Source organism: Geospiza fortis, unplaced genomic scaffold (assembly GCF_000277835.1).
Source record: "Geospiza fortis unplaced genomic scaffold, GeoFor_1.0 scaffold146, whole genome shotgun sequence".
Classification (NCBI taxonomy): domain Eukaryota; kingdom Metazoa; phylum Chordata; class Aves; order Passeriformes; family Thraupidae; genus Geospiza; species Geospiza fortis.
The window spans coordinates 722,497-735,080 of NW_005054455.1; the positions used below are offsets into that span (position 1 = coordinate 722,497).

General features: G+C 36.3%; 1 protein-coding gene across 27 annotated transcripts in view; it reads right to left on the bottom strand.

Annotated features, from left to right (window-relative positions):
• The window catches only part of RBFOX1 (RNA binding fox-1 homolog 1), a 667,961-nt gene that overhangs the window by 5,314 nt on the left and 650,063 nt on the right, over nt 1–12,584 (bottom strand). For 10 of the 27 annotated variants that reach the window (XM_031062663.1, XM_031062655.1, XM_031062660.1 and 7 more), the window contains one exon: nt 10,337–10,389. The exons of the other annotated variants lie outside the window; for them this stretch is intronic. In XM_031062663.1, coding sequence (XP_030918523.1) covers nt 10,337–10,389 — 53 coding nt within the window. The remainder of the gene's footprint in view (nt 1–10,336; nt 10,390–12,584) is intronic. 27 annotated transcript variants of the gene reach the window in all.

A 12,584-nucleotide genomic window follows, 5' to 3' on the forward strand; every position in this document is an offset into this window, starting at 1 on the left:
AGACTGAACATCCCTGTCTCTGACTCTGCACAAACATAGGGCCACACAGTCAGAGAAATCAAACGCTTTATCTTTTCCAATAATAGATAACCACACATCTTGAAAAAAAAAAAAAACCAAAAAGTAGAAAACAATTCAGTAAGAACAAACTTCTAAGTGTACTGTTGCTCATACTCAGCATTTTGAATTAGACTTTTTGTTTTTTTCCCAGCAGGAGTGCAGCATTTTCAGCAAGTGTAAGAGTATCTAAGTTATTATAAAACATTCTAAAGCCTGGATGTTTCACTTCAAAGTGCAACCATCGTGGCTGAAAGCCTTCCGTTGTACTGCCCTGTTTGCTTAGTAAATCCAAATTCCTATTAAGGGATAATACATTAAAAATGAATGAATTCATTTAAGCACCCCAAGTTCATGCGTGTGGGCTCTGTATCTCACGCCACAGCTGTGTTTGCTTTAGATTTGGGTAGAAAAGTCTTCATTGCTATCAGAGGGATACATGAAATTCCAGGGGTAGCAGTGTGTTAGGCAATAGCTTTCCTGAAGACCTGGTCTAAAACTCAGGAAAATATGTGTAAAAGGCTTGTATAAAATACATTAGTTCCTCTTTTGCTTCCAAAGCATTCCTGAGTAAGGGATTCAATTTTTATACCAATTTTACTTAAATGCTTGGTATCTAAGAACACGTATCTTTAGAAATTACCCAACAAAGGAAATGGGCAATTCCCACTGGAAAAGCAAGGGAAGGAAAGTAGCTCACATCAGTCTGTGTTGGGTAAAGGACTTGGTGACTCTCTGAGCTGGAAAAGCAGTTTGAGAGTTCTTTGAGCAGGTTTGACACTGATCCCACACTCTGGAACCTCTCTGGTAGGAAGAACTTCCATAACCCTCAGCCTTGGAACCCTCCACATTAGGATTTAAACACAATTTGGGGATTTGAAATACTCAGTAAGAGAATTCCTTGTGTCTTGTTCACCTGCACTGAAGGGAAGAAGACATTGCTCTATGCCAATTTTTAAAGTCTGAGAATTTTGAATATCATTGTAATTTTAATTCTTTCCAGCCAAATTTCATTCCAACGGTAAGAAAATATCTAGGAAGGGAAAACTATTAATTTAAAGGTAGATATGTTTCCTTCATGACCTTAGTAACATGCAAGAGGAATTGCATGTACTATTATTTTATATACTTTAATGCCATGATTATTATTTTTATATCAATGGGAATTAGTATATTTCCTTTGTTTTTCTTTCTTCCTGATTATCTGATATTGCTGCAATGCTGAGCAAGGGTTGTAAATCTATACCTGTAAAAAATACATTGATTTTGGTCCAGTGGTAGGGCTGCATTTTGCCTCCATCCTGCCTCTCATTCCTGCAGGGCCCTTGGCTGTGTCCCACTGCCTGTCAAACAAATTCCAACAGGCCACCTAGGATGGCATTAAATGGCCCAAATGCAAGGGCCTCTTGTAAGGAAGGACCAAGCCTGAACACCCAGGGCTCAGGCTGTATTAAATTATTACTGTATTTAAGCCAACTCCTGAAGCAACTGGCAATTTACAACATTGATGTAATATACCATGTTGCTAATAATATTATTATATCAATATTCAACAGAAATCTTGACCACTGATGGGAAAATATGGATAAACATGCACATTAAGCAATTTCAAAGGATGAAAATACAACTGTTTCAACCCAGTATTGACTTCTGAGTACATTTTTATTACCCTTTTTCCAAAGCAGCAATGACTTATTGTCAGTGTTTTACATTGCTTTTTTCATCCTTCTATATAAACCATGTCTCTTTTCTTAAAACAAGAGATGGGAAGAAATCCTAATGTGAGGACTGTGACCAAAGTTAATCCTTGTTCCTTAAAAAGAATGATTTATATTATAATAATGCTTTTACTGTGATATTAACGTAGAAATGTTATTGCAGAATTAGTGATGCTTATATTCTTGTTAAAATAACAAACACTTGTTTTTCTTTTACAGGATATTGAAATTCCACTTAAACAAATGTGTCCAATGTAAACACAAAATAAAATGTAAAAAGGAATCCTTCCAAATCTTCTGTAAAAGAAAATATATAAAATTAAACTGCAACATTTTCATTTCTGCACACTCCTGAATACACTTGACATATGTAAGCACAAACATGGATGAAAATATTTCCAGAGGGGAAAGAACACATGCTCAGATATTATCTGGGAAAAAGATGCATTGAAATTCCTCTGTGATGAATAGACTTTTTTTTTTTTTTTCTCCTCAGGGTGACCTCTACCTTCAGAATATGATGGTTTTATTATGATTAATAAATTTCATTTCCACAGAGGAAAGGAACAGTGTCAGCTTAAACTTAAAGCAAGTGGGTTTCTTTTTAAATGCTAATTTTTAAACACGCCCTTGCATGACACCAAATTTAGAAGCTCAGAAGGTTAGCAGAATAGATTCTGATTTCCAGGCTGAAAATAGGAAGAAGGATTTAAACTATATTGTCACACTGCAAATCAGTAAGCTGCCTCAGTCCCACACACACTGCCTCACTTACTCACTGCTATGCCAGCCTGCTTACTTCTCATTACAATTAGTGGCATTTAAATGCTTTGTGATCATTTGCACTGCAAATTATCATTCTAGGTAAACAACTTACTGAAATTTAGGACCTGCCAATGGTGAGGTGGTGAATAAATTAATAGTCGATGCCATTCTCTGCGTCTTTTACAGGATGATAAAACAATATATCCAAAGCAATATGCACAAATTCTTGTCTCAGAACACAGCTGGTGAACAATTTTGATGCATCACTAACCAGAATAAGGTATGCTCCTCTATTTTCCACTGTATCTGGGACAAGTATTCAGGACAACATGGGAGAAAATATGTTTGCTAGCATTTTGTTAACACACTGACACTGGTTCTTAAAAAGCTGGACAAACAACTTCCTGGGAAATAACTGAGAAAAACCCCAATGTAGCCATGCTAACTTCTACAAATGTAGCCATAAGCTATCCACCAATAGATGGCATGATCTTTATTTATGCTATGCCTTAATTTCTTCAATCATTTACAGCAGAGGGTTTAAAAATGCTAAAATACTACATAAAAGGACAATTTGTTGTTCATTGATCAATTTTTTTAAGTAATTTATAAAGGGAAATTGTGGGATTTATTTTGTTAGGGCGTTTGAAAGGGAGTATCTCTCTAAATAATCAGTAGTAGGTGTTGTTGAAGTCTCTAAGAATTGGGGAATTCTGTGCCTCCTTGATAATAAATGCCATTTCAGGATTTTAAATTCTTTAGTAGTATGGCTGCATTTCCATACACATCTGGGATAGACAGTGGAGCTCCAATACTGGACACACTTAGAAGCTCCTAAACAACATACACACTAACTAATAACCACAAAAAATATGAACCACATAAAATATGAACCAAGTTAACACATTTTCCTCAAGTGATTTGAGAAGTATAGAAGGAGAAGTTTAAAGAATTTGATACACTTGTTTTACTTATCATTATCAACTGCCCTCCATTTTCTCAAATCTAATATTGCTGGAGGAACTGCAGAAAATTATGAACTTGCCTGAGAGGTATAAATAGAGAAGTTAAAACTTGGTCACTACTTCAGATCAAACCCTGACCTCAGCCATGCTACAAGCAAAGCCTGAGTGCCACTGGGAAGCTCATCTTTCTAACTTTTCCCCAACATTATCCACTCTTTACCCACTTTAATTGCAATTCAAGAATCAAGTAATAAAATTGCTTCTGGAAGGAATACAAGGAAAGCAAGGGTTACCTGGCCTCAATACCACATAAATGCAGAAATTATTCCAATAACTAATTTGGTGCTCTTCCTCTTGGTCACAGAACTAGGATGATCCCAAGAGAGACGACACCAGCAGCACAGCTCCTCCCTGTGCACACCAGTCACACACCACACTGCTGAGCAGTATTTTAGGCTCAGTGGCCCAAACCTGTGCAGCAGGGTAGCCCTTTAACATAAAATTCATCCCACTGTGGTAGGATGGTGTCTGCTTGTGGTGGTCAAAGAACATTCAACCAATTAATTAACTGCATTTTAGATATTAACACCAAGGGACTGTGGGCATTTCAGGCACCTGAATCACCAACAGGTCTCTCTCTACCTCAGAGGGCAAATAGACAAAGACGTCTCTGAAGTTTTTACTAAAGATCAAGGAAACTGAAATCTGCTGATAAAAACAATTTCCAGGCATTTGCCTTGATTGGAAAGCTTAAGAATGCTAAAATTCTCCTTGCCAAGTGTTGAATGCACGCTATCAAACACTGAGGTCACTGTACAAGGCAGGACCATCACATACTTTATTCATAGCATCCTCCTCTTCCATGACCTATAATGCACTACAGATTTGTGATGTGGAGCAGAGAAAGAATTGGGAAGTGACAGGCAGCACAATAAGGAGTGAAACTTCAAGGTGTACTGCAGGGCTGAACTCCTGTGTGCCTGCAGAGCCATAAGGGATTTTTATCACTACACTACTAACGCATTCCTAGATTTTCTCAGAGATAATAAACTTGACCAGGGTCTACCATGGGTAGAGGGCAATAGTGAAAGGTTTCCATGAAAGGATGTTCATAAATATGTCATTGATGAAATATTAAAAGCATTGTTTACTTTTTCCTGCAAGTTGGGGAAAACAGAAAGTAGAGAAGCCTATGCAGACTTTTCTGTAGAGATGAATGTCCAATTCTTGGCTGTTTACTTATGTATGTCACATCTCAGCTTGGCCACTTAATTTCCTTGCTAATTGACAGGCATGTTTTGCAGAAGTTTCACTGATGCTCAGATGTGGTTTTAATTTTGCTTCTGTTTGCTAGCCTGTATCTTCTTTTAAAATTTGTGAGATGTTTGCAGCCAGCCAAAGCTGAACTGCCATCTTCTAAAACATTTAAATCAATATGATTGATACTGGTTACTTTGCAGAAACACAGAAGGGTAACAACCAGCAGCACAGGTGACTTTTCCCTGAGCTGATGCTGGATAACTGCAAACTGGAGCAATCCTAAGGACAAATCTCAGCTTAAGAGCCCTCATTTAGTATCAGTCTTGCTGTGTGGATTCACACCAGGGTGGGAATTGAAGCTGATGCCTAGTCAAAAGTCAAACAGAATTCTATGCACCACCACCTTTCTGTGTAGCTTCTACCCAAGAAACTTAGAATGTTTTTATAATCTTCATTTAAAAAAGCCACTGAGGAATCTGAGGCTTACCATCAGGTGACACCGAAACCCAACTCTATTCCAATGAAAGCATTTCTTAGGTCTGTAAAACACTTTCTTAATACTATTGCTGTTATATTTAGGGCAATAAAGCTTGAAGAAATTCTTACCTAGTGCAATAATAAATACACTGGGTACATTATTTATAAAATTTTAAAGCAGTCTATTGTGATCACGTATAAAATTCTGCAACCATGGCGTTGTTTTATGCGTTATTTATAGCATTGTTTTATTCATTTGCAATATGATAATCTCAAGATATTAAAACTGAATCCTTGCTCATTTAATGGACTTGTATACAGGCATCCATACATGCACACACACAAATCATCTCTCATGTGCTCTATTTTTAGCCTACCAGAGAAAAACCAATCTAATTGCTTCATTAAAAAACCAGCCCAGGAGATGCACACGTGCCTACAGGCACTTGTTGAGGACAAACACAGATGATTCACTATTTCTGTTATCAAAGGAGCTTCACATTGCAAATCCTCCATTTACAAATGGCAGGACCTCAGCTTTCCTTAATCTCGTGGTGTTGTCACGTTTGAGCAGCCATGCGAACTGACCCAGAACCGCGAGCGCCGGGCAGGCAAGCTGGCACACAGGCAGTGACAGCCAGGGCTGGCAGAAAGGAATTCATCAAACCTCATCAAAGGAGAACAGAGCATAATCAAAGTGTTTACTGATTTTTATCAACTGGCCCAATAGCTGAACATCTTCAGCACGCAACTACCCAGAGCAGTAAAAGCTGTGACAAATGGAATTCCGTATAAGGGACTATTTATAGCAGCAGTAAATGCAAGTTTAAACTGCCAACATAAAGGACACTTGAATTTATAGAAGAAGTTTAATTTTGTGCATTAGTGCAACATTTCTTAGTCTTTCCAGAGCAAAAACTTCAGTATCTGCCATTTTTCACAGGGAACAGCAGTACAGCCTTAAATAAATACTAGAACAGAAACCATACAGATGCTCCTTCATCTTCATTTTTATTTGATTAGCAGAAGAGCATAGCATAATAATAAAAGCATCTCACAGAAAATGGTTATTTTCCCAAACTGCTTCATGAAATGAAGTCAAACCCATTGGCAGCAATAGTAAAAGGGAAGAACCTCTCTCAACTGAGCATATGTCTTCAAGCAGTAATTCTAACAGGCTAAAGAAACACCTCTGAAGCTGCATTCTTCCAGAGAGTTTGGATTGAACTCTTTCAAATCCCATTGTAAGAGTATGATCTAATCACTATCTCCTACCAGACACATGAACAGGTCAATGAGATGCATACAAATTTGTCTGGTAAAAAATTGACCAGCTGCAATTATTTATGCACCAACCCTGGCAGAGGTAGGTTTGCCACAACAGGCACTGCAGCCATTCTAAGCACTTCATCAAACATTAATTTGTTTTAAATCAGTATCTCCATATTTGCTATTGTTCAATGAATTCAATTTGTGGCAGTGTTAGTGCTGACAGGTTAATGATAGTATACAGGGAAATTGCAATGACTGGAGCAATTGCATTTGTTAAAAATGGCCAATATTCTCTTCAACTATTTCAATAGCACAAACCCCACAGTTTGCTTATTGAAACTGCTTGCTTTTATTCAACATCTTTCCTGGAGTTATGAAGTTAAACCTTTCAAAATGTTTAATCTATTTTGGAGACTGTATCTTTCTCCAAATGGAGGTCAATAACTTAATTTATGACTGTCAACTTCTAAAGCTTTATAAAGCATTTCTTTTGCTTGCATGCAGACACACACAGAATCCTTCCTCCTGGGACTGATTCTGCTCAAAAATGTAAATAAATACAGTCACAATTGGACAGGTGTTATATCCACTTCCACCATACTTCATTCCAAATTCAGCTTTATATAAACCCTTGCCTTTCTCTCTGTTATTTCAAAATCATAAACTGCAAATACACTTGGGAGAAAAATAATACCAAGCATGCATCACCACTGGATTTTTTTGTTGTTGTTGTTGTTTCTACATAAAGGCTGGATAATAGTTAAAAACTGGAAGAGGAGAGAGAGATAATCTAAAATAATAACCCTGTCCCATTTTTACACAAAAAATATAAAATGTCATTTGCAGGTACATCTGAGAATGCACTTGCAAAAGACACTAAAAATGCTTTTTCTTTCCAAACTATGAATTTTGATGTTACAAAACCTAAAAGCAAAAAAAATAATAGATTGAGCACTGATTTGAAAAATTCACTAAGAATGCTAAAGCTGCAAAATGAACAATGTTCTGTAACCAACAAGTAAATAAGCCACAGGTTTATTCTGGGTCTCATTCTGATTTATCCAGAGACTGACAGGCCAGCTGCCCATTGCCCCCATCAGACAAGAACCCCAGGATTAATTCTCCCCTAGTGCAACTATAGTCAGGAATTTGCTAAAGGAAGGTCCTCAGAGATCCTTGTTAAAATTCCATCATCAAACCAAGAGGAGTTTCTTAGTTTCCCTGTCTCTGTTCTAGTTCAGATCTGCTTGCAAACCCTTTAATCATGTCTGCCAGAGAAGATCTATCCCAGAAGTGCAGAACTTCTCTTCTGAACAGTAATTATTTTTAGCCTCAGAATGCACTGGATGCAATGAAGAGTGAAATGCTTTTAAATTTCCCATGGAAGGATCCCTCTGTCAGAAAGCTGAAGAGGTTTCCCTTCCGTAATGTGCATTCAAGAACAGAGATACACAAATAAAAATGTGTTTATGGACACAAATCACTAATTAATACATTTATCTACTCAAATTACTGTATTCCCAAATAAAAAAAGATACAAAGACACCATGTGGCTGAGGGCTAAGTATCCTCTGGCAGGAATGATGAAGGATTGAGAAGAAAAGAGTGAATATTACCAGCAGAACCACCCAAGACCTCCCATTTCCAATTCATGATCAAGTTCCAACCAAAGCTTTACTTGTTATATATTACTATTTGAAATCCACAAACACGCCCATCCTTTACAGGGAGGCAATACAAATTTACATATACTCACATTTCAAACACTGAGCATGTTTATAAGTATCTTCACTTGATATCAACTTTACAAACACAGTGGAATTACTGTCATTGAGTTTAGGAGCACTAAAAAAGCACTATAAAATCATACTGCAGGTGTTTTGCATGCATCTGAAAAACCACAGGAAGGTTAGTTTTGGTTCTCAAAGTATCTCTATGTTTGCTCCACGTATTAAAACATAAAACATCAGATAATAAAAATAGTTGGAAGTCAACTTACAAATCCAAAAGACCAAATTCGACTTTAGCAATTTGACTCACAGGAATGCAGGCTGGAGAATTACTTTTTTATTAAGCCAAAAGTCATTTAAATTCTAGTACTGAAACTTAGGTATATAAGAAACAGCAGGTACAGGTTTTTCAACACCTTTCGCCTTCATATTTAGTGAAAAAAAAGTCACCTATAGTCACCTGTGATGGATGTGTTCATCATATGCTCAAAACCATGCCTAGCAAAAATACCTTATTGTTGAATCAATTCAACATAGATAATCAACTGGTAAACTGAAAAGTTTTAATAAATACATACAGAGATCCATTTTCTTTTATGTAAAATTCACTGAAGGCACTGATAAATGAAATTTATATTTTATATAAATAATATATTTTTGATTGGAATTCTAAAAAAGTAATATATGGAATATCTGTAATAAAGTCTTGGGCACTTAAATTGTGCCTGAATTGAGAGAGAAAAAATTCTTTACTAGAACAAGAATTATTGCTTAGAAGGGTTCACTTTGCAAAACTGGACTCACAGACCCCACATGTAACTTAAGAATTACAAGTTTAAAAATTGCTAAAATAAATATTTTATTCATACTTAGTAAAGTTTAGATTTACAAATTAGCAGCCTCCCTACCACAGCTCACTTCAATGAAGAGCTGAGCAGGAAGCTCAAGTGAAACAACCAAAGCCAAAATCCAAGTTGAGTGATATGAAGAATGTGACAAATGTTGGCTTCTCAAAGTGTATTTACTTCATAATTTATAGGACTTGGAAAAATCTATGTTAAACCAGGTTTTACTACAGAAGAACTTTTCAGGTTACCACCAAAAATGCCACAGCTAGCATAGAGATTAAGACAATTTTAGCATATTTTGGGTTTATCTATGATCATCTTTTCCATAAATAAATGTTCGCTATTTGTTTCTATGTAGATAATCATAAACAGAAATCTCGTCACCTTTCATTTCTTTCTGCTAATATAAAACTCTATCAGCAAACACTTCTTAATACCAACATTTGATTTCACACTATATACCATTTCATCCTTCAATATGAGAAGTTCTATGAACTAGATTTTTTGCATATTACTTGCAGAATAAGTCCCAGCACCATTACTGTTTATTTTAGCCTTTTGATTTCTTATGTAGCAACATAAACCATCCTTACCTGAATTAAGACTAAGCTTGTTCAAACTCTATTGCTTAAAAGAGAGAAAACCTCTTGACATATTCAATATATTTAAATAATATAAATAAAACCTTTTAAAAACATTTTCATTCTTCTGTACCCATGGCTTACAACATGATAGTACATGGAGACTTTTTACTTACTAGAGAGCGATCCTCTGAAGGCACAGACCCTCTCTCCCACTATCTCATCCATAGGATAGACTTTGTGAGTGCTTTAGGGTCTGCAATACCCTCGTGGGCATCATTTGCCCCCAAAGAGTTGAAAAGAAAATTGTTACATCTATAGCACTTACAATGTCCTGCACACATCTAAGCCTTGGCTCTTCTCACCCATTCTGTTTGGTTTGACTTCTGAAAGTCACACTCCTGAAGCTTTTATCAGAAGGTTTAACATATCCTTACACACTAGGCCATACCTTAAACTGGAAACAAAACACCAAAGTCAGCAAAATAACCTAATGGCTTTTATATGGCAGAACCTATAGGCTGAAGCTATAAATTCATTAAACTATCCCCAAGATTTATACACTATGGACTTTCCTAGGCTTTGTCTTACGATTAAATGCAGCATGTGAAAAAGGATATTGAGACCTGGATGGATGCATCAAGAAGTATCAATGATTGTTACCTGCAGAGGTGTTACAAGAAATTTCATCTGCTGCAACGAAGACGAATTGATTTCTGCAAGAGAAGATAAAATTCACAATACTGCTTGCTGACTGGGAAATGTGCTAGCTGCCAATTGACTTGATGTTTACAGATGGGGTAGGGGAAGGGTGCTTAATTTTAATGAATGTAGCAAGAAAAAGTGTTGAGTAGTATAGAGTTTATAAGGATCATGAGGTAGACATGCTGGGATCTTTTAAATGAAATAATGGTGACATTTGGATATGGACTATGTACAAACTCTTGCATTGGAAGCTTCATGTTTAGTGTTACAGATATGTCAATATATTTATGAAGTCTAATAAAAATAAAACAATATATTGATATTAAAGGGCACTACTGCAAAATATGTAAAAAGCGCTTTTGAAAAAAAATGAAATTGCAATTTACTTTGTGCATCTGAAAGGAGGATATTGAAATTAAAATATTTTGCTTTTTCTGTCTAATATGACTACAATCAGAAAATTAATTTTTCTGCTATTTATTAAAAAATGACATAGTATATTCTCATATACTGTCATCCAAATACATAGAAAAGTCTTTTGCAGAATCTTAGGAGAATAAGCTAGAGATATAATTTAATATAAACCTTCTCTTGCAAAATTCTTTTTTTAAACCAGGTAACATAAAAAGTGAAACTCTAAATGCACTAGTATTTCAAAATGCAGAAAACTTCATTATGGCACAAATCCTGCTTTGTCCTTTCTGAAATCCAGGCAACCAGGATTTGTGTTAGTGGAAACCATGTTGAAGGATTAACATCCAATGATTCCTTTATTGCATACACACAGCTGCCTCGGGGTATTTTTGTGTTGTGCAGGGTTAATGAACCCGGCTGCAGAGTTAACACTCGGGTCTGGTTTCCTCCCAGCCCCTGCACTGCCAGGCACAGCAAAACCTGACCCTGAGCTTTGCACAGCCTTAATGCCAGCCTAACAGCCAGGAGCCAAGGGATGCAGGCTAAGGAGTGCCCGGGAAAACAGCTCTGCAAGCTTTGAGTGCTGAGCATCCTGCCGAAAACACCATGCAGCAGCAAACGTCCCTCAGGGGCAGCAAAACCAGCCCGAGTTAAGCCCTAAGGGAACAAAATCTATTTCTATTACTTCACCTCCGACGTATCAAGAGATTTCAAATTCTCGTTTAGAAATCTGTGAACCTTGTTACTTAGAGGTTCACATTCTAAGGGGGGGAAAAAAATAAATCCAAAACAAAACAAGGAATCTGCAATCTGCACTGCAGGCACAGGGTTGCACAGGTCCAAAAGCAGATCATTGCCTCTGCCCTAGCAGAAATACTGACACTGGTGAAGTTAGTGATCCAATTGCACATTCTTGCATTTTCAACTGTTCATTAAGTTCAATTAACAGCTTTGCTCTTTATTTTGTCATCTGCAACAGTTTCAAGAGCTAATGAGATTTACCTAACAATTAATGCTAAATACATGAATTTAAAAAAGCAAAAACAAAAACAAAGGGGGATAAATTTTACATTATAAATACAGAATACTCGGTATTTCATAGGTAGCATAATTTGTCACTGTATTTACTGCTACCACCTCTGTGATAATTATAGACAGGGAAAGTTAGAGCCAGTAGCAATGCAGATTTACCAGCTACTGTTTTACAGAAAATCCTTCTAACTAATTTCTGTGAAGTCGTTAAACTGCCCTTTCACCTAAATGAAAAGATCACTTTTCCTTAAAAACTGGCTCTAAAGTGGTTACTGAGAAGTTCCTTTTGTTCCTCTCAGTTCAGAACCCTGGAACATTTAGCCACAGAGTCTCTATTTTCAGATGGTAAAATACAGAATTATCTGCAAGAGTAATATGCTAGCACGTCCAGGAAGACCCCAGAACACTAATGCAATTTTTCCTTTGGAATGAAAATATTATTGAAACTGTTCTGAAATCTTTTTTTTTTTTAACCAAGTCTTTACTAATTGCTGGGAAAAAACTAATTTTAAAAAAATATTAAATAAACACAAAGTGATACCTATTTAAACAAACAACTACTATAACATCTCTTGTTATACTGCTTCATAGGAAAAAAAATATTTTGCTTTTGTAAAATGAATTTCATAACTCCACACATAACTTCTAAAAGTATGAAGTTACATATTGGTCAGCACAGCAACTGTGAGAAAGAAAAGCCTAGAGGCTGGAGTCCAATAAGCCAGTTCAATATTTTATAACTAATTAGGTGTTATTTGTA